Source organism: Artemia sp. Qi Xiang Cuo, chromosome 1, assembly GCF_049724085.1.
Source record: "Artemia sp. Qi Xiang Cuo chromosome 1, ASM4972408v1, whole genome shotgun sequence".
NCBI lineage: Eukaryota > Metazoa > Arthropoda > Branchiopoda > Anostraca > Artemiidae > Artemia > Artemia sp. Qi Xiang Cuo.
This window is the reverse complement of record NC_142794.1, coordinates 79,277,339-79,300,853: the sequence shown is the minus strand read 5'-3', so window position 1 is coordinate 79,300,853 and position 23,515 is coordinate 79,277,339. Positions and strand designations below refer to the sequence as shown.

Genomic DNA, 23,515 nt, shown 5'->3' with positions numbered 1-23,515 from the left:
TGACTTTAACACTAGAAACGAATTTCCAAGTCAGGTTTCATAATTCTATAACAATAAAGTTGGAATCAATAATCAGCTACCTAACAACTTATAATACAATTCAACAGTTTCTGTGCAACACTGGAGTTTTAACTGTAGCCACTTTTTTAATTAATTGGAGTCGGCAGAAAAAAAAACCCTGAAAATAACTATGTGTCCCAGTACAATAATCAGCACTGTTTTCTTGAAACAAGGCGCAGTTCAGGCTTCCCAAGCCAGACAGATGCACTTTTGTCATCAAAAGCTTTGTTTTCAAGTATTTCTATGAACTTTTGCACACGACGTCGTTTTTGCTGAATATCTGCGGTTCGAAATGATACAAAATAAAAATGAGCAAAGTTAAATTCCTATCTTCATTTTCTTTTTTTCGTTTCCACTATGTTTCGAAAAACATGTAATTTTTTTTACCAATTTTATTTCTTAAACTAAATAATTACCTTCATCACGAGGCATTTATTATTCTTGTTTGCCCCAGGGGGTTTTAATTTGCTCCGATTTTTAACATAAAATTTCTATTTTTTGGTGCAAAAGAAGGCATGTTATCAGTAGACCATGCCAAATAATTATTGTTTTTCTTCTTTTTTTTCTCTCTTAATTAGTTATCCAAGTCCTTCGAAAAAAATTTCAACGTTTCATATGAAAGTTAAAGATTAGTTTCTAGAAAAGATGCTAACCTCCAGAGAACAAAAATAGCAAAAAAAAACATCAAAACAAAATACGAAACGTAAAAACAGTCCTTCGAATAAAGTCTTCTTATTTTTCGTTGTCTACGTTAACATTCATTCATTAAATCTTTGGTCGATATAGGGAGTAAGCGATAGTGCAAAAGCTGTTTGCTTCTCTTCAAGCTGCAAAAAACATAATTTTATTGTTGGTTTTAGTGACAGGAAAAGAACTGAACATCAAATTTAAACAAGGCGCTACCGTCCCCTTAAAGTCCCCCACACACATAGACTTGACCAGACCTTTAAGTCGTATTAAAACACAATTTGGCATCATTCAGCCCCAGTTTTTAATTTTAAACTGATACTAACCATACAAAACAAAGGAAAGCCAAAATTAAAAATCTACCTTGCATTCCCCACACACGACCGTTGTCACTTTTTATGACACCTGATTTATAATCAAAAGGCAATTCATCAGCTAAAGGCACGCTTTTATAACCAATACTTTTAATCAGGAGACCACATTCAATTTCTTCCTTGAGACCAGTTGATTCAACTAATTGATTTTCACTCAATTCGCCTTTGGGTGAATTTAATTCAACAACAAGCTTCTCGATGCCTTTTTCATTGCTGCCAATAATTTCTACAGGATTTCTGAAGAACTTAAATTCCATGGTTTTATCAGTGTCTTTATTTGTTGAAGTTCTTGCTGCTTTTAATAATAGGTCTGTAAGTCGCTTCCTTGGCCTCGCCAAACCTGAAATATTAGTAATACAGGAAAAATTACATTAATAGCTTCCTACAGTCAAAGATTGGGGTGGGAGAGGGGTAGGGGATCATATGTTTTATGAAGGCATCGGAACGTCCGGTGCCCAAAAGAGCTTTTTGACACACAAATATCCACATTTTAGCGTATTTTAACAATTTTTTCCATAGAATTTCCTTGAGTCCCTTAGGTACTTCTCAGGTGGAAAGGGGTCCTATTTGTCCCTCCGTATAATATTTATACTTTTAATTAAGCCCTAACAGTAATGTTGGCCTTTTTGAAAAACATCACAAGCTCATCAGAGGTCTGAGCTGCATTGCACGCAGCTCAGACTGTTTCAGACCGTTTTTACATTTCCACCACTGCCACACGCTATAACGAAACTCATTCATTACAAAAAGGAAACAGTGTCGAAACAACAAGGAAATTCAAACTAGCATAATCTGCCGCATTCCCGAAAGCCTAAGTCCACCTTCCCCGGCCGCTTTATGGTTTTGGCAGAATTTTTAAATGAGTTCCTTGCTGGCCACGCAGCTTGAAAGAGAGAAAAACAATACAAAATGAAGACAGTTTAAATTCCAACAGACGTGCTTCAGAAGCTTCCTGCTTCAAAGTTTCTGGCCCTTATTTTACCAGACAGGGTTAGAGGACTCAGTTGAGTGATACAGCTGCTTATACAAATAGAAATGCAGTAGACGTAAAAAGTAGACCCGAAAAGTTTTTTTTTACTGCCCGAAATTTAGAAAGTAAAAAATTTCTGCACAAAAGCTATTTTTAAAGCAAGTCGAATTTGTATGTATCTCACATCATTATCGCCATTTGAAATAAATTCATCAATACACTTAGCCATGAACATTTTCTTCAACATATAGACAATATCCGACGGAATTTTCATTGCAATATCCTTTTTCCCCAAACAGACCCGTAGTTACACGTAGTTCACGTAGACCCGTAGTTGTTTAGAAGGGACTTGTAAACTTACATTTAACTTCCCAAACATAAATTTTCTACAGTTCTAATAAATGGACCTCAACATGCAATCATCATAAGATCATCAAAATGTTCCAAGTTTAAGGTAACTTTAAAAGGGAAACCCCAATTTTCTTGCAATATTTTCATAGTTATTTCACTTGCCTGATAGGATGTCTTCAATTCCTTTAAAGTCCTCTAAATGAAATGCCAACTTCAAGTTACCCATATTTACAATTTCTCGAAGCTCTTTGATTGTGAAAGCTACTTGAAGAGGACCTCTTCTTCCAACTAATATCACTTCCTTTATTTTACTTGTGGATAGTTGATCAAGGGAATGTCGACATATATCAGTTTTCTGAAAATAAAACATTCCCTCATATACAAAAGAGTGTGGGTGCTGGGAGGAACTGCCCCCCGCCTCTCAGACCAATTGTAGCCGAAAAAAGGACATTTGCTGCATCTTAAACACGCATCAAATGATCACAAAAAAGTGCCCTATATAATTGTATAAAAGCATGATTTGGAAAATATTATTTCAAGACCTGGAAAAAATTCAAGGGGGGACAAAACATCACAAACTATCAGAATGATCGAAAAAGAAGAGACAATGGGGTGGGGGGTGGGAGAGAATCAAACGCAAAGCCAGGGAAGTCATAAATGTGCTCAAAATGGGAAAGAAATATTGTTATTGCTAATAATAATAATTCACTGCAAAACCAAGTCGACCGAGGTCACACAACAAAGCACGGTCCTTCTTCGCCCCAATCTATTCCAGTTTTCAGGCATTACTCCCTCCCAAGTTCCAACTTCCTTTAAATCCTTCCGCATGACCTCTTTCCACCTCATTCGAGGACGAATCATCCGTATAGCATGGCCTATCCATCTCAAATTTTCTTTCATTATAGTCGTAGAAATTTAGATCAGATTAAATTTTTCGTAGAGCTTTATTGCTTGACATACGTTCTGTGAAACAAGTACCTAAGGCAACCCTTAGACAATTCCACTGGAAAGCATTTAGCAAATCATCTTCAGCCTTTTAATGCATTTATGATCCAGGGTCATATTTGATCACTGTCATTACCGTAGCTTTCAATATTCTAGTTCTAGTTTGCAAACTTATCTTCCTATTCAATTTTTTTCTCAACTGAGAAAAAATGTACTGTGCTTTGGTTATTCTACTTTTTACAAGGCTATAGTGATCTGATCAACGCCACTAAGACAAGAGTGCATGAACTAGGAGTTTTTTAGACAATTAAATTTTAAAAAAAGGTTTTTTCAACTGAAAGTAAGGAGAAACATTAAAACTTAAAACGAACAGAAATTATTACGTATATGAAGAGGGTTGTAACCTCCTCAACACCTCGCTCTTTACGCTAAAGGTTTTTAGCAATTTTGAAAAAAACTTCTTATTGTTCAAATTAAACGAACATGGTGTTTCAGAAGTCGTTCTTAAAGAATTGGCACAAAATTAAAACTTCAGCATAAAGAGCGAGGTGTTGAGGAGGAGGCAGCACCCCTCATATACGTAATAATTTCTGTTTCCTTTAACATTTAAAGTTGCTCATTACTTTCAGTTGAAAAAACCTGTTTTTGTGTATAGTTTATGATTGTTTTTAAGTAATCCCAGAAAATCTGTCCCCACCTCCACGAACTAATGCCCTCCCCACGGATATATCCTCTAGACAATCCAATCCCGGTGAAAATTTACCCAGGACAGTTACACTTAACAGCTCCACGCATAAAATTGAGACCGAAAAACGAAAGCAAGAAATAAAACAACAATTTTGTATAGGAATTCTGGCAGATTCCCCCAGTGTATAATATCCCCTGGAAACTTCCCTCCCCGTGTAAAATGTCACCAGCAGAAAATTTGCCCACCCCACCCGAAAAAATGTATGCATACTTCCCAATAACAAATACTATATGGTTCATAAATAATGGACACATTTTGTACCTTAAAAACCTTTCCCTAAGGGCTAAGGGGGGTCATGATATCTCCAAAGAGATAGTTATTCAGCCTTTCAAATATGCTGAACAAAATGGCTATATCAAAATCTGATCGGACGATCTTGAGAAAACAGGGACGTGGGAGGGAGCACAGTTGCCCTCTAATTTTTTGGTCACTTAAAAAGGGCACTAGAACTTTAGATTTTCGTTAGAATGAGCCCTCTCCCGATATAATAGGACCACTGAATCGACACGATCACCCCTGGGAAAAAAAACAAAAAAACAAATAAACACGCATCCGTGTTCTTTCTTCTGGCAAAAAAAAGAAAAAAAAATCCACATTTTTGCAGATAAGAGCTTGAAACCTATATAGTAGTGTTCTATTATACGCTGAATCTGACGGTGTGATTTTCATTTAGATTCTATGACCTTAAAGGGGGTTTCTACCTCCCCCTTTTTTTCGAAAATAAGGCAATTTTTCTCAGGCTCGTAACCTTTGACGGTTAAGACTAAACTTATTGAAACTTATATTACTGAAACTGCATAAAAATTCGATTCTTTTGATGGATCTATTGGTATCAAAATTCCGTTTTTAAGAGATTCAGTTACTATTGAGCCAGGTGGCTCCTTACTTACAGTTCGTTCCTACGAACTGTTTGAAACAAATTATTGATTAGTATGGAGTACTAGAAAATGAGATGGAATTTGCATCAAAGCTGAGAAGAAATCCATAATCATTAGGGGATAAGTTGTGATGAGGATAAGTTGTATGAAGTGATGAGTTTAAGTTGTTTGATATTGAAAGACAGGTCAGAGTATATTGCCAATCAAATGAAGCGTAAATATAAATGTACACAATAAATGATTTAGCCTACTGTAAAAATTGCAGAAAATAATGTTCAGTTTTGAGATGTTTTGGTATGAACGGAATGAGCAAGGCAAGATTTAAAGCTTTGACACTCCTAGGCCCAAGCGTTTTTGACGCTACGTTTTTGTGAGATTTTCGGAGAGGTCCCCGAAACTTCGGGAATAGTGGAAGCACTAAATAGAACGCAACTGATGAGCCAAAAATAATTTAAGAGAGAGGTGATACCGAAGTCTCAGCTGTTATTCCTGTGAGACTTCTGACAGTTTATAAGTGGCCACGAAATTCCTGTATTGTTTAAAATCATCCCTATTCTTTTCTGTAAATAGACAGCGCGGCGGTAGAGTACACCTGGCGTTTTGACGACGAATCACATCAGTCCACTTTTAGTTGATTTATTATGCCCCCTAATCCCGGGGCTAGTGGGCCTACTGGTACATCCATACCTGGGAATGGGAGCCTACTATTGCAGGTGAAATGACAAGATCGTCTGACTTATATCTCCTAAGACCAAACGTCTCAATCAGAAACTAAAGCAGAACCTAACGGTTCTACTTTAAAATGCAATGAGAGGAGGTAGCGTATGTTTTATAGACACAATGACACCAAGCGTACCTCTGGAGTTACTGCAAATCATTTCAAAGAAAATTGTATTCAAGGTCTGGAATGGGCAGGTTAAATCTATTTTTAAAAACGACAGCTAAGTTTAAAGCACGAACTTGAGCTTCATTTTGTACTTATGGCCAAAGACGTCATGCATGGGTCGATGAAGAGGTACGCCCTTTACTGTCAGCTAGTTGGTAAAAAGAAAGATTTGCACCTAATTAAACGATTTCTACTGAAATAGTGTTATATTGGAATATTGGAAATATTGAAAAAAAAAACCAGCCAGTCGGTTAAAGTTTCAGCTCACATAAAACCTATTCTGACTTAGTAAACCGTTATTCTGACTTAGTAAAATTTTGCTATTCCTGTGATACACTTCCAATAAAATCCACACAATCTAAGGTCTATAGAACTTAATTATATTTTTAAGAAAATACCTAGGAAATTAAGCACAATTATATGCGAGATATTAAAATACGCATGTGAAAAAAAATTTCAGCTAAAAACATCCATAATTTTTGACGGATGATGTATTAAAAGCGCAAAAGCTACCCATAATCGTTTCCCTCTTTGTATCCTTGAGTCGTAGTTAGGAAACGATAATTTATTTATTTTGAAAAAATTCTATGAATATTAATTCTATTTCTAAAAATAGAATTAATATACCGGTAATTCTAAAAATACTACCGGTTACCAAAGCATCCCTGGCGCTAACAATAGCAGAAATACCAAAAGCAATTGCTTAGAATAAATAATAAAAGTCGACAGAAAAATAAAAAAAGATAAAATGTGCACCGGTAGCAAAAAAGACTGTAGGTCTATAAATACTTTAAACTGTGTACTTTTTTCTACTCATCCTGTTTTAATGTATCATAGGAGGAAATCATGTAGTTGCTGCATAGTTGCAGTTGCTGTAAAGAAATCCGACAATCAAGCAAAGAGAAGCTTACAGCTAGTACATCAATTGGCGTCAGTAAAATTCTCCCGACATCTAACGCAACATTTCCGTTTCCAACGATAACAGCCCGTTCAACAGTGAAATCAACAGTAAGATTTGTATCGTCAGGTAGGCCATTGTACCAGCCAACAAGCCGTCTTGCTGACACCACGTTTGGCAAAGTTTCACCCTGGATTCCCAGCCATTTATCTTGTGCTGCACCATAAGCCTAAAAATTCAGATGAGACTAAAACAGCACTAAAATAACTTTTTATATAACGGTCAGCCAAGCTAGGTCACGATTCAAATACTTTACTTTTAAGATTATCTATCTTCACCATTTAAGATGTCGATTGTTTTTCGTTTTTTTTGTTTTTTTTTATTGGCTGAACTGAAAACACAAAAAGAGCCTTAATAAGAAAAGTAAAAATCAAGTGATTACGATTTTTTACGTCGTTTGTTTATTGGGTTGAATAATCCCAATTTCAAGTCAAAGATACCTTCATACCCAGATTTTTATCCTGTTTGGAATTCTGTGGCGTTAAGCAAAAAGGTCATAAGTCCACTTTTTACGATTTTACAGGAGAGCAAAATGAAATTAAAAACGCACAATGAAAAAGTCTTTCTCACAAATCAGACTTTAATAAAGTTGAAACTTTAAAGGTTGATTCCTAGTGAACTTTTTGATCGTATTTCGCTGGAAATGTTCAAATTGCTGAATTGTTTGTTACTTAGAAAATAAGAGACTTACACTCTTTGTTATGCCCTTTTGGAACAATTTATAACTCGGTCAGAATTGAAGATAAGCCCATTTTCAATTGACCAATCGATAGATCTCTTCGAGCCCTTATAAACCATATGCTTAATTACTTTTGGACTTACATCCATTTTGCTTAACGCCACAGAATTAAGATATTAATTTTACAGCGAGAAGGACAGGATGCCGGTCACTGGACGAGCGCAAAATTTCTAATTCTTTATTTCTAGCAAAAAAAAAACATTTTTGCTAATTTTCTGCTCATATTATGTCATTAAAAAGTAAAAAAATAAGAAAAAGTGCAAATGTGGAAATAAGCAAAAAAGAAAATTTGAAACAGATGAATCAATAAGCCACAAAAGACAGCAGAAACTGAACGTGTTATTTTATTACAAATTTATACTTTCTCTTCACAACCTTTCAAAAATTCCTTTATCTTCCCTGCTTGACATTCTTCTTTGAAAATTGCACATTCTTGTCTTTGGTTATCATGAAACGAAGGATTTTGGTTATCAGGAGACACATTTAGCAGGATAATACTACCTACGCATCCATGGTTAAATACGATAATTTATAAGGATTATTACTGCACCCAGACATTATTTTACACTTGCCTAGTGCTGTGCTGTTACAGGAATCCTCCGAAAAAGTATATCTCGTGACTTGTTGTAGGTCAAAGTAATACTACAATTTTTTTTAGCTAATGTCGTTATTGGGGTCAAATGATGCGGATGGGCGAGGATCGTCTCCCTCATTGTGCGTAATGTTGGACTCCTCTCGGCAAGAAAATACACGAACAACAAAGGGCAACACTCAGCGAAGGGCAACTCTCGGCGAAGGTCGAAGGATGCTGTGTTATCTAGATCGTTGCCCGAAAATCTTTAGTCTGCAGCCCTGCAGGTCACCGTGGAGAGGCAGTGTAGTCTCCTTGTGCGCCATCAGGCGTGGGAAGACCTAAGCCTACGTAAATTGATGTCTAAGCCTAAGTAACCTTGATGTTGTGCTAGTGCATTTGTTCTTAAAACGTTAGGCGTGGAGCGGACTGGTCAAATTCATGTGTTAAGAGCATGGACAAGGGGGGGGGGAGAAGGAGGGACAACCTCCCTCATATATAGTATTTGGTAATTTTGGTTAGTTTTCAGTTTTAGTTTTGGAGGGGGGGGTTGAAGTCTGCGTCTACTGAAACAAATATGACTACTATTTAATCGAAAATTCTATAGACACCCTCGGCCTCATCATATAGGAACAATTCATCAACAGAAAAAATTGCTCAATAATTAACTTTTTTAAATAGTTTGATTATTTATGATTCTTACAAAAATGATTGGTTCCATGGAGCTCTTATTTCCTAATGACATAGATAGACACACTTCCAACTCCTGAAAGTGGAGGATTGAGTAGATTTCCCTGGAGAGGGTCCTTAGCACTAGAAATATCATTTATAGCAGCGGTCACCAAACTTTAGAAGTTCATGGACCACGAAATGTATCATTTTTATTTGGTGGACCACTTATGTTGATTTGGAAAAGGAAGGTGCTGTAAATACATCCATACATGATAATTAGAAAAGTTTTAATATAATTAACAGGAAATAAAGATAATATATATATATATATATATATATATATATATATATATATATATATATATATATATATATATACATATATATATATATAACTGACGTTACGTTTTTAGTGTAATGATCTCTCTTGTATATTTGACATCATGATGTCAAGTTTGGTCAATGATATTACTGCAAGACGAAGAGCTGCATCTATTTCAAGCCAAGAGTGGTACCGAATCTTAATTAATGTTACATATGAAAATTTTTTGTGACACAAATATATAATTGAAATTTTAATCAAAGTTTTCATAGCTTTCTCCCTCAGTAATGTGCAGTCATTTTTTAGAGAGGCCCAAAAATAAGCTCTAGATAAAGAGGACTTCGAATTTAGGCTGTCCTCACAAGAAAGACAAGTCAGGCTTTCTGTTTCCTTTATGCTTAATTTGTCCTCTTCAATGTTATATACAAATCGATCTATTATCTACATATTTACATGTCTGGGATCTTCTTCCCTTGGGTAATACAAATCAAAATATTATATCAGTGACTGAAAGTGCTGTTGAATACTCATGGATACCCCTTGACAGTTGAGATCCTTCTCTCCCATATATTCATCAACATTTGTAGGTCTACATCTGCCAACCGTGTTTATCACAGTGATATTTTCTTTCAAAATGCATCTATCTTTCTTCATAATGTAAACAGGTCCTTAAGTTGTCCTTGCAAAAGTATGTTTAGTTGTTCATTTAACAAAGAAAAAATATCTGCCAGGCATGCCAGCCTGGCTACTCACTCATCATTGGACAAGAGTCCTTGAAATTTCTGATTATTTTGCCTCTTAAGAAAAAAAATCTTCGCAAAGACAAATAGTTGGCTCAGTATTCTGCCCTCAATCCTCAATCGTACCTTAGTATGATGAAAAGGGTGAGTATACTGAGAACCTATTTCTTTCAAACATCTGAGAGTTCAGAGCTTTATGTCTAATAACATCCACAATTTATATTGCACTGGATAATAATTCATTTATTTCTGGGAACATTTTTTTACCACAAGCTGCTCATGATGTATAATGCAATGGGTAGACAAAATGTTTGGGTGACTAACAACTCCTGAACAATGTCCAGTCATTTTACAGCACTGTCTGTACAAATGCCAATACATTTTTTCCACTCAATTTTGTGCTTCATGAAATAACTATCAAGTGCTCTAAAAATATTGAAGCTAGTAACTCTGATCTCCAAATCCAGTGAGCAATGAAGTTCTTCTTGGAATTATCTTTGAAAATCAACCCTTACAACACAAAAGACAACTGCTTTGTTACTGACGTCTATAGATTCGTCAAGTGAAATTGAAAAAAATTGTGCATTTCTTACCATTTTTATAACTTGATTTTTAATATCTTCAGCCATTTCTTCAATTCTGCGCCTAAAAGTGTTAGCAGAAATAGAAATTGACTTCAGTTTTTGGATAGCCTGTTTTCCAAAACCAGCTGCACAGGCTTGTAACATGCAAGGTTTGATTAAGTCTTCTCCTATCATATATGGAGTTTTATTCCGTACAATTTCGAGTGCTATCAAGTAGGAAGCCCTTACTACTACTACTACTAGGAACTCACCGCAGCGCCAAGCCGCCTGACGCCAACAAAGCCACGCACGCTTCTCCTCCATCCCAATCTATTCAAAGCCTCTCTTTTTACACACTCCCACGAAGTTGCCATTTCCTTTAAATCTTTCTTTATGACGTCCTCCCACCCCAGACGAGGACGACCTCCTTTCCGTTTAGCCCTAATAGAGACTTATCTTCAGCAACCGTATTTTTTAAAGCCCCTGTTTGCTTTTTCTCACCTTCATGCGCTCTTTGAAAATATTCAAGTTGTTTGTCAACTAAATCTGAGTGTTTTGATTGCAAGTAAATGTCAAGTTCTGACATTTTCAGGGCAGCATTAAATAAACTTGCATGATAAATAACACAATGAGCTCTTGGGTCCAGTTCACTACCAGGTTCTTGAATAAATCCAAATTTCAGGTAGTCTGAATCTTATTTTCTTGATACTTTGCGTATTTTTCTTTTCACCTCCTTTTTGGATGTTCTTTGTAAAGTTTTCTGACGAGGACTGTGGATGCTCTGTTAAGTCAAATTCACTGGTCAGCTCACGAATGTTACTATTTTCATCACTTGTTTTATCTTCACTGCTTGGAAAGGCAGTGTGATCTTCAAAATTATCTATCCCAAAGAAGTGCAAAATATTCACTTGGCTTTTCTATCTCATTATGGGTCCTTGCTTTTTCTCACTAAATAATTTTAGAAAAGTTCACTAATTAAATAAATTTCAAATGGATAGCTGTGCACTTAATATTTTTCAACTTTTAGAACACTTGCACACATAAGTATTAGTTTACTTTCAAGAAGCTTATGCTGAGGTGCAGAAAATCAGGAACGTATAGTCTCCATAGGAACAAAACTAAATTTATACTGGAGACAGAATAGCAAATTGAAACAGAATGAAACTTTTTTGTGGAAACAGAAATCCAACAGAAATATATCCTGTCGTAGATTATGCTGATTCAAGAATGTACAGCGGCAGAAATTGTTTAATGTGTCAACAAAACCCCCATGCCGATTCTTTTTTTTTAGCCTTTTTCAGGTGCTATAAAGCTATATAATAATAAACTTGACTTTCAAATTTTGAATCTATAAGTTTCCTCCTTTTATTTTATGTTAATGGAACATAAAAAAGGGGCATTGTTTGATAATGGTCCTTTTTCTTCACGGACCACCTAAATATTTTCATGGACCACAGGTTGGCGACCACTAATTTATAGCCCATTAGTTTCGAATATGTCCAGGTAGACCTATAGTACAATCTGAGAAGAGACTAGGACCCCTCCCCCCTCTTACGGTATACAGGCAAGGTCAATGGTATAAAAAACTGAAATAACATATATGTACCTACTAGAACAACAACATCGTAGGCGTTTCGAAGATCAGCCAATGTCACATCAGCACCAATAGCTACATTCCCAAGGAATGTCACTCTACTAGATTGTGCAGTTTGACCAAAAGCATGAATTACGTTTTTCACGTCTGGATGGTCTGGTGCAACACCATATCTAACTAGCCCAAAAGGTGCAGGTAGTCTCTCATAAATGTCAACAGTCGCCTTCGGGTGGTTCTAGAAATAAAAGATTAAGAATACCTAGTTTTGCTGATAAGTTGAAAACTAAATCTTGTCCTGTCCAAGAATTTTTAATTTTCCAGTAGAATTTAATTCTATTATTCAAATTATTTTTTTTTTCTCAATTCTGCTTGAAAACTTCCCCCTGTGTCCCAACACTTTTCACTTTTAATTTTTCTGTAATTATTGCATGTTTTACTTCATATCACTTAATGCAATTCAAAAAACAGAGGCTTAAAGATTAAAATCGAAATCCAGAAGGGGCATGGGTAATATATTCGCACACAGGATAGGGAGGGGGTTTCCTGGCTAACATTATTCCAACATAACCCTCCCAGAAAAAAAAACTGAACTTAACAGAACACTTCAATGTATCAGACTCGCCCCAACCTTCCATCGTATGTAAATACACTTCTGGTTTCACCCCCGCATACACTTTCTGGTATATATATATATATATATATATATATATATATATATATATATATATATATATATATATATATATATATATATATATATATATATATATATATATATATATATATATATATATACAACAACTACCCTGGAAAAATAAGAGTTCTTCCTTAAAGTTGTAATCTATATAGATCGTTTTGAGGCCAGACATATCAGTATGCCAGTTTTTAGATAAAATATGTGGCTTACTTATATTGGTACAGAATTCAGTAACGAAAAGACGGGTTCCATTGCACATCTCTCCTGAAATATCAAAGTTATGAATAAGCAAAACTATTGTATTTTTCTTTACTTTTAAGTCATGGGGAGGCAAATTAGCAGTCTCAACTGAATTGAGCTGTTCTGTAGTGAATTCAACTTCTCCTTCCTGTTTATTCTTCACAGAATCTTAACTTTCACAAAATTTGTATTCTGATAGAAGGTGATCGACAATTTTCGCATTTATTTTACTAGATTCTTTGTTGAGCGAAGATAAAATAATTCATTCCTTCATTACCTCAAAATTTTGATTTCCCAGGCAATACCCAAATACTTACTCAATTAAATTACCATTGGAAATCATATCTTCAGGTAGTTTGAATTCATTGAAGTCATTTTTGCGAACATGTCCATTTCCCAGGTCTAGGATGGCTTTGTTCTTCACTTTCGTTTTTGACTTGTTGTCTTGTTGCCACTTATATTCTAACCTTATATTTCTTTGTTCTTCATTTTTGTTTTTTACTCGTTGCAATTCTCACTGTCAATTTTTATAACAACAAATTTCTTTGTTCTTTATTTCTTTTGATATTCCTTCAGACATTTTTTAATGCCCTTTGTCTTAGCTCCTTGAATTGGTACTGTTACATTTTATGGTCTAGGTAGCTCATTTTCAGCCATTGTGAATTTACATTTTTTGATCTTGTCAAGTTTAATGGTTCCGATGATTGAAAAAAAATCTCTTCTTATTCAAAGAAATTATCCTTTTTAATAAGTGTAAATTTACATTTTGGGTTGTCCTAAAGGCATTTTCTATTGTTTTGCAAAATTAGCAATAACAAAAAGTAGGGATTTATTTATTTTTTTAATTAATGTGGCGGACAAATGAACTGTTTGAATATTTTAGGGGTTTTGGGGATTTTTTTTTTACCACTGCTATTTAAAATGAGTTTTATTTTTAGTCTCCAGACAAAATACTTTCGTTTTCGATTCATTGTGATTCTTACAGTCCCATGTCTGGTCTTGTCAAATTTGATGGTTCAGGTCATCGGAAAAAAATTTCTTCTTGTTCAAATGAGTTATGTTTTTTAATAATTAGAAATTTGTGTTTTCTACTACTAATACTTACAGCTCACCTCAGCACCAAGCCGCCTGAGGCCAACACAGCTATGCACTCTCCTCCTCTATCCTAATATATTCAAAGCCTCCCTCCTTACACCCTTCCAGGAAGTTCCCATTTCCCTTAAATATTTCTTTATAACTTTTAAAACCATGTGATAAATACTTTTGTTGGTGGTGCAAAAATTAGAAAAATAAATAATTAGTTTAAATTCAACAATTGTTTTACCATTATTTACCTTTGAAGCTAATTGAAACCTAAGACTTACTTTCAGTATATACTGTGTAGTGTAAAATCCAGCTGGACCACTCCCAACAACACAGACCTTGTGTGATTGATTATTATTATACCTCCGAGTTTCCACTATGGTTCTAGTAGCAGTTTTGTGATGACTAGAACAGTGATCAGCCAGTAATTTTCTCAGTAGTCTCATCATCAAAAATATTTAATTCAGAATGTCAATATTACCTAGAAACATAAAAATATTTAATTGAAAAAAAAGTATTTAGCTAAAAGATTTCTTATCAAATTCCAAACAGCAAAAAATCTTGACTGAAATCTCTTTAGAATTGCAATTGTTGGTTAGTGTTTCTTTAAGAATTCACAATTGTTAATGCATTGAAACAATTTAAGAACCTATTTATTGAATATACAATAAACATCCCTACACACAGGGAAATTGGGTCAATATGGGAGAACTTCCTACACTTCAAGATTGGTCCAAGACAACCCTTCAGAAATAAATAATAGCCAGCAAACTCACTTTCTGCATTTTCTGCCTGATTTCACTAGGAATAATTCTCTGATACCCCGTCCCTGAGGTTTGAACCTTTGTATACCTGTGATAGCATTAAAACATACAATATTCAGACATTCCAGGATTTATTGTATTTATTGCTGCATGGGAGTATAACTCTAAGGAGGAAGGGGGCATCGGAGGATATTTCTAGAGAGTTCAAAAAAGTGTTTCAGAACTTTTCAAGCCCATACAGCTGTCAGCTCATTGAACTTCCCTAATTGCCCCCAGCTCCTTATATTCATGTAAGATTGTGTAAGTAAAAACATGCACCTCCTTTTTTTCATGGTCCTAAGTAAGTGCTGAGTTTGGTAAATTACCAAAGGAAGGCCAAGTTTGGTAAATTACCCATGGCATTAAAGAATATTGCATGTTGTTTATTTATTTAAGAAATATTTACTCTATATATTTAATCATACATACACACTCCCAATATTATAGGGTAAAGGATTGAACGATTCTGAAACCACAAATGAGCATAGTCCTACTCAAGTAAAGGTCCCAAATTTCCTAGGAATTAACTTCAATAATCTTGAAAGAGAAGGATTGCCTCAATCTTATCTATAAAGGTATGCATCTACCCAGTCTAATTTTCTTTTCAAAAGGAAGGCTAAATTTGGTCATTTGGGCTCATCGGAAACGAAACCTAAAAATAAAGATTCTTAACCTCCTTATACTTATGTTTTCATAGATACTGTTATAAAAATAGTAAATATACAGTAGCAAGAAATATACTCAAATTAAACTTGAACCGCCAACTGTTTTCCAAAACAGTATTTAGGAAAAGAGGAATGGCGTATTCTTAAGCGGCGTTCACAAGCGTGTCTAGCTGGAATCCCATGCCTAGACACGTGTGTAGCCAGAATTCAATGTCTAGGCAACGACCGTTCACAAGTAAAATTCAGTGCTTAGCTAAAACTACAAATTTAGTTTCAAATTGTCATTTTAACCAATCAAGAGAGCTTATTCGGGCAAAACTTTCAAAATTGAACAATTGCCTTAGTATGCTTCACTATTGTGCCTGGTGTTGCATATTTGCCTAAAATGAAAAAAAACAATTAATGAGAAAACAAAAATTAAATTTCAGTTAAAAATGTAAACAAAAATGATGAAAATAGTGGAACTTGACACATTCTGATTGGCTGTAATCGAAAATCCTAGACATTGAGTTCTAGAGTCTAGATCTCAATGTCTAGCCAAGCGCCTTATCTAGTGTGTCTAGCTAAGCGCCGAATTTTACTTGTGAATGGTTGTTGCCTAGACATTGAATTCTGACTAGACACGTGTCAAGACATGGGATTCTAGCTAGACACGCTTGTGAACGCCGCTTTATCAGCATACATCTTGACCTTAGCTTTACAGTGATTTTTCCACAAGAGGTCTAGGAAGATTTTTTTTTTTGTAAAATAATGAGTTTTTACCTAAAATTTCTGAGCTTACTTAGTTCCTCTCACACAGGCTTTCGTATATGGCGACAAATGTGCCTCTCCATGATGACCACTGAACAGTTTTTGGGCGACAAGCCTTCCAAAGATACTCCTGCCAGTGTAGCATCCTTCTATAGGCACAAGCCAAGCATTGTTATCTACCATCCCCACCTTCTATTGCCAGGGAGGGAGGTCAGTACTAAGCATTCATAGGAAAGCTTGCAATTAGCCATACGGACCATGTGCCCCAATAGTGCCATCTAATACTTAGAATCTTCTAGACTATCAGCAGTGGCTTTGATCTTTCACATATGGAGGTTTCTGTAATTCTTTGATCTTTCATGTATGGTGTATTGGGTTTCGGTTTTGTTGGGTCTACCCTGAGCTCCAAAAAACACAAACAACTTTAACAAAAATGCTAGGGTGCCCTTATCTCTCCCTATCTAGAAAATGACTTACCTACAGAATGACCTTAATTTAATAGTGGCTGCAATCCCTAAAGACTGCCTGAAGAAGAGTCACCAAAATTCCAAAGGACCTAAGAATCCTATCCTACAAAGTTGGCTTAAAAAGGGTCAAATTGCCAATACTCTAATGCCAGAAATATTAAGATGATGTGATTCAGGCTTGGAAAATCTTGAACTTTCTACACCCTCCCCCTCTGTTACTACTCTGGGTCAAGGTCGCTCAGAGGAGTTTCAACAGCAAACCAGCTCTACAGGGGTTGTCATAATTTCTTCTCAATTCAATTGATGTCAGCAAGGAATCGCCTACCAAAAGAAAATTTGTTTCTACAGGCAAATTTAAGGAGATGAAGAAAGGGATTAAAAAAGACTGGTCAAAAAGCCATTTCATCTTTTAATCCCAGTGACTCCTGTAAGGAGTCACTGACATAGCAAACATTTTGTGCTAATAGTCCTACTCCTTCATAAGTTACAATGACTTGGAAAAAAAAACCGAATAGGCTTAAAAGCCTCCCCTTTCTATCTAACACTGTTAAGGAGGCTATCAAGAAGAATAGTGAGCATAGAGAAAGCACACAAAATATAAATGCAGCAGCCACCACAATCAATAAGCTGATTGCCAGAAAAACCTGCACAATATATCAAGAAAGGTAATGCAAGACAAACCCTAACCTAAAATTTCAGCATTATCAATCAATCAATAATCTTTCCCATTGATGTGATCCCTAAGCAAAGGAAGCTTGGTGGTTGAATTGTTAAAAGCCAAAAGAAAACTAAAGACTGCATAAATACATACTTTAGCGTCTACTTTGGGTGCTAGACTTCCCATGATGGTTCCTGCAACTCCCTATAATTGCATGTACATGTCCAAGGTCTCAATGCTCTTGATGATGCAATCAAATAATTAACAATTCAGAGCCCAATACAACTGACGGGACTGAAAATAGTCATCCTTCAATCCCAAAATCACCCTTCGATCCCATCCTTCAAACCCTACATATCTCCTATTGTATTTTACAAATTGTCAACATGTATCAGGCCAAACAATCCATGCCTGAAAACTGTAGAAAAGCCATAGTTATCAAACAGTTCGTGGTAACGAACTGTAAGTAAGGAGCGACCCGGCTCAATGGTAACCGAAACTCTAGAAAACGGGTTATTGATACCAATAGATATATCAAAAGAATCAGATTTCAATGCTGATTTCAAATATATAACTTTCATCAAGTTTAGAGCTACCCATCAAAATTTACGCGCCTGAGAAAATTTGGCTGATCTTCAAAAAAAGGGGGATAGACCCCCTAAAAGCTATAGAACCTTAATGAAAATCACACCATCATATTAAGCGTATAAGAGAACCCTACTGTAGAGGTTTCAAGCTCCTATCTACAAAAATGTGGAATTTTGCATTTTTTGCCACAATAAAGGTCACGGATGGGTTTTTATTTTTTTGTTTTTTCTTTTTTTTTTTTTTTTTTTTTGTTTTTTTTTTACCAGGGGCGATCGTCTCGACCCGGTGGTCCTATAATATCGTGGGAGGGCTCATTGGAACGGAAATTAAAAGTTCTAATGCCCTTTTTAAGTGACCAAAAACAATGGAGGGCAACTAGGCCCCCTCCCACGCTTATTTTCTTCTCAAAGTCGCCTGATCAAAATTTTGAGAGAGCCATTTGGATCAACATGGTCGATAATGTGGTAAATATGTCTTTTAGGGTGACAATCCCCCAAAGCTCCCAGAAGGAGGGCTAAAAGTTATGAGCTTAACCAAATTTTAACATATAGTATTGGTTATTGGGAAGCATACAGAAGTTTCCAGGAGGTTTTTTTTTCTGGTAGTGGGAGGGAAGGGTGAGTCGGTGGTTATGTTGGAGGATCTGTTCATGAAGGAAGTTTTCATGGGGGAAGGGAAATTGCCATGAAGGGGGCGCCGGACTTGCCAGCATTATTTATTGGTTATTGGGAAGTATACAACCATTTTCAGGAAGGATTTTTTCTGGAGGGGGGGGGCTAGAGGAGGGAGTTACTCTGGAGAATATTTCCGTGGAGGATGTTTCTTTGGGGTAAGGGACATTTCTCTGAAGGGGGCGCCGGATTTCCAAGCATTATTTAAGAAACGATCAGAAATTAAATAAAAAAAACAAGTTTTTTCAACTGAAATGTAAGAAGGAATATTAGAACTTAAAACGAACAGAAATTATAACGTATGTGAGGGGGTTCTCCCCCAAGTAAGTACCTCGCTCTTTACGCTTAAGTTTTTTTTTAGTGCTTTCAAAAGAGCTATCTATTCTAATTAAACGGCCTTTGTGATTCAGGGTTTTGTTAATAAAAATTTTTTTTAAATTTTAACTTAATGAGGGTTTTATTTACTAAGAGTAGAACCCCTTCATATAAGTAATAACATAAACGTAATAAAAAAAAACAATAAAAAAACAAGCGATACGGCTCAATAGTAATCGAAACTTTTAAAAACGAAATTTTGATGTCAATAAATGTATCAAAAGAATGTGTTTAAAATGCTGATCCTAAATATATAAATTTTATTAAGTTTAGTATTACTCATCAAAGGCTACGAGCCTGAGCAAATTTACTCGATTTTTTAAAGAGGGGGGAAACAACCCCTACAAGTGAAAGAATTTTAATGAAAATCACACCGTCAGATTCAGCTTATCAGAAAACACTATTACATAGGTTTCAAGCTCATATCTGCAAAAATATGCAATTTTCTATTTTTTGCCAGAAGAAAAATATACGAAAGTATAAGTTAGTTACGTAAGTTAATTTGTAAAGACATCCATTTAGTAAAAGAAAAGTAAAATTTTTATGCAAATAAAAGCTGCATTAACTAAAAAACGATCAGAAATTAAATAAAAAAAACAAGTTTTTTAAACTGAAAGTAAGGAGCGACATTAAAACTTAAAACGAACAGAAATTATTTCGTATATGAAAGGGGCTGTCCCCTCCTCAACGCCTCGCTCTTTATGCTAAAGTTTGACTCTGTCTCACAAATTTATTTTTTAAAACTATAAAAAACTTTAGCGTAAAGAGCGAGGCGTTGAGGAGGGGACAGCCCCTTTCATATACGGAATAATTTCTGTTCGTTTTAAGTTTTAATGTCGCTCCTTACTTTCAGTTTAAAAAACTTGTTTGTTTTTTTATACTTATCAGAGGCAAAGCTATAGCGTTGCCTTTAGTAAAGGCCATACAGCTCCAATGTTTTATTTTTTTTTCGCAGAGGCACTTCATATGGAACGAGTCGTCGAATAAACTTCAAAGGGGGCTCATTCGATAGGAAATCGAGAGTTCTAGTGCCCTTTTTATGAGTCCAAAGTGGTCGGAGATCAACTACCCGAAAGAAATAGCAAATAAAAGTAAAACCACTATATAGCATACATTATTAATGTCAATTATCAAATAAACATAATTTGCACTTTACTGAAAAATACAAGTGTTTTACTTTTATAACTTTAATAAATCAAACATTATTAACATTTTGATTACTAAATACCAGTATATGTAAATTAAACTGACAATGCACATTCATTTGTATTTTTTTCAATAAAGCGCAAATTATGTTCTGGCCTTGGGAAGGCATAGGGGTTTTGAGCCCAACTTATGTTAATTTCTGCTCAATTTGAGATTGACTTGGCTATTTATTGTAATTTCTGTTCGTTTTGGGTTTCATTTATTTATCGATGCTGATTTGTGGTAGTTTCACACTTTGTAGATTATTTGATTTTATTTTTGTTTATTTTTTGTTTAATGAAGTTCTTCACTTTTCTTTGAAAAACTTATTTTGTGGAAAAAGTTTTTTTAATTAATTTCTCTTCGTTTTATATTGACATTTCAGGAAAAAAGAAAATAATACTTTAAATCTTTTCGTTTTTTAAGAATTTATAGTTTGGCCTGCTATTTGTATGCTGGAGAAAATTTTTCAGCAATTATTAACGAGTTTCACCCTCTGAAAATCCTGGACTCAAATAGTAGTGGTTAATTTAGTTTTATACCTCCTCTAGTTGACCTAAAATGGTAAACTTGATACCATTCGCAAAAAAACCTGTTTACTTTCTTTGATAGCTTGGATACACTTACGCTATTTTGATTTGGTTAAATTTTAAGAGCAGAAGTAGCCCCGAAAGTTTGAATATAACATCCTCAGTCCTTCTTGGGATACTGCTGAGATGCCTTACTGGCTATTAGCATTAACACAGTGCATTTTGATTTAATCTTAAGGAAACATTTAGTTTTTAAACATAAAGGCAAATGGGAGGGTGGGGGTGGGATTAGTTTTCCTTCCATAAATTTCGACTATTAAAAAGGACATCAACCCTTTCTATTTTCAATCGAATGAGCCCTTTTCGAAGTTCCTACGACAACTCCTTCGATAGGAAGTGCCCTGGTCTAAACAACAGCAACAACAACAAAAAATAATAAATTACACCCACATCGATCTTTACTATAAAAATGTCAAGCCTTCAAATATCTTTCGACTGTTAAAAAGGACACAAAGCCTTCAGTTTCCAATCGAATGAACCTTGTTTGAGTTTCTACGGAAACGTTTTTTTTCAACACCTTATATGCCCCCAGGGCATAAATTACAACCCTTACCCTAAGGGCTGTGATGGTGGTTGTCATCCTTTAAGACCTATTTTCCAGAACTCTCAACTATGTTAAACAAAATGGCTATCTCAAAACTTTGATTGGATGTGTCTGGGAAAATAGTGGGCGTGAAAGAGGCGTTAGTCGCTCTCCAATTACTTTCAACTATTAAAAAAGGCACTAGTCCTTTCAATTTCAAATCAAATGAGCCCTTTTGAAGTTTCTACAACAAAGCTATCTATAAAGATCTTATATACCCCCAGGGCATAGCCTAACGTAAAACCCTTGCCCTGAGGGCTGGGGAGGGGTTTTCATCCTCAATTCAATCAATTCAATTCAATTCAATTTATTCGAATAAAAACATAACACAAACATTAATAACAATAAATATCATATAATATAAATTTTTAAGGACTAATAGAAAAAAAAAATAAAGTGAAACCTAAATAGAAAAAAAAAATATAGAAGAATAAAAAATGGCTAATTAGAGCAAATTTGTTAAAAATGAAAATATTAAATTATACTATAAAGTTTTGTTAAATTTTTATACAACTTGCAGAAACTTGTGGCTAGTTCAACACTGGAGGGAATTTTGTTCCATTGAATAATAGATTTGTAAATGGGAGATTGCTGGGCAGCACTAGAAACGCATTTAGGAATTTTAAAGGCTCTACTGGATGAACGGAGACAGTGGGCTTCCGAATTATTGATATTATAATAGGTTAGTAGTTGAGGTGGAAGATTATTGTGGAAAGCAGAGTAAGCAAGCGGTAAGTTTAGTTTTTGTATAATTCGATCAAGTGGACCTATTCCAAAATCTAAATATAAATCACGGGTTGGATATAGACGGAGAAGCCCAAAAACTGATTTAATGGTACAGTTTTGGGCAAATTTGAGTTTTTTAGTGAAGGACCGTTTTGTATTTCCCCAAACTGATCCGCAATAAGAAAGGTAAGGAAAAATAAAGGAATAATAGAGGGTCACTAGGATGTCAGGAGGAAGAAAATAATTCACACGGTTAATCATAGCTACTTGTCTCAAAATTATTGCTGTTATGTAAGAAATATGATTAGAGAATGACAAGCATGAGTCAATAAATACACCAAGAAACTTGGCAACCTCCACTTGTGGGATGATGTCGGAGGAGTACCTGAGACCAAGAGCAGGTTGAATAACGTCTTTGTTGTAGGGGGTTCTGAATAACACTATTTGACTTTTTTTGTTATTAATGGTCATGTTATTCGTAAGGCACCACGCCTGGACTCTGTTCAGAAGGACTTGGGCAGAGGTTACTGCCAATGGTAGATTGGTGCCAGTGATGAAGAAGTTGCTGTCATCAGCAAATAATACAGGATACACTGAAGGGCCCAGGTCTATAACAAGATCATTGATATACAGGAGAAATAAAATAGGGCCTAGAACGGAGCCTTGCGGGACACCCCTCCGAACAGGTAAGGGCTGAGAGGATACTCCACCTAAGCTCACACTCTGTACCCTTCCAGATATATAAGAATCAAACCAAGAGAGGGGAACACCACGAACACCGTAGCCATTTAATTTACTTATTAAAATACTATGATCGACCGTGTCAGAGGCCTTAGAACAATCCAAAAATAAGCCCAATACAGTTTTTTTAAGGTCAAGTTGTGAGTGTATGAACTGTGTGGCGTCAATTAGAGAATGATAAGTTGAAAATTTCGGCCTTAAGCCATATTGGTGAGGAGAAATCAAGGATACGGAATGCTAACTGTCAAACAGAAAGGGAGACAGACGTCTGAAGATGATTCTCTCGAGCACTTTGGATATAACAGGAAGAATTGAGATTGGACGATAATTACCTATCTCAGTTGGATCGCCCTTTTTAAGAACTGGAATAACAATGGCTGACTTTAGTAAATCAGGGAAAACTCCGTTGGTTAGAGATAGGTTGGCAATATGCTTGATGGGCTCGTAAACAAAAGGAGATATGGTCTTCAGGAGCTTATTACTTAATCCAAGACAGTCAGGAGTAAAACTATTAGGGAGAGAACCGATGATTAGAAGTACCTCATTGCTATCAGTTGGGCAGAAAAACATGGATCTAAAATTGAAGCAAGGGAATACAGCCTGTGAGGAGGAGCGGGAGTCAGTATGAGGAACAT

The 23,515-nt window shown here is 35.4% G+C and overlaps 1 protein-coding gene across 5 annotated transcripts in view; it reads right to left on the bottom strand.

Moving 5' to 3' along the window:
• The window catches only part of dare (NADPH:adrenodoxin oxidoreductase, mitochondrial), a 75,055-nt gene that overhangs the window by 20,510 nt on the left and 31,030 nt on the right, over positions 1-23,515 (bottom strand). For 4 of the 5 annotated variants that reach the window (XM_089096370.1, XM_089096387.1, XM_089096376.1 and 1 more), the window contains exons 2-6: positions 14,360-14,559; positions 12,075-12,293; positions 6,811-7,026; positions 2,605-2,797; positions 1,111-1,461 (exon numbers count right to left, since the gene is read on the bottom strand). In XM_089096370.1, coding sequence (XP_088952496.1) covers positions 1,111-1,461; positions 2,605-2,797; positions 6,811-7,026; positions 12,075-12,293; positions 14,360-14,527 — 1,147 coding nt within the window. In that variant the 5' untranslated portion in view covers positions 14,528-14,559. The remainder of the gene's footprint in view (positions 1-1,110; positions 1,462-2,604; positions 2,798-6,810; positions 7,027-12,074; positions 12,294-14,359; positions 14,560-23,515) is intronic. The other variant, XM_089096392.1, reaches the window with a different exon arrangement.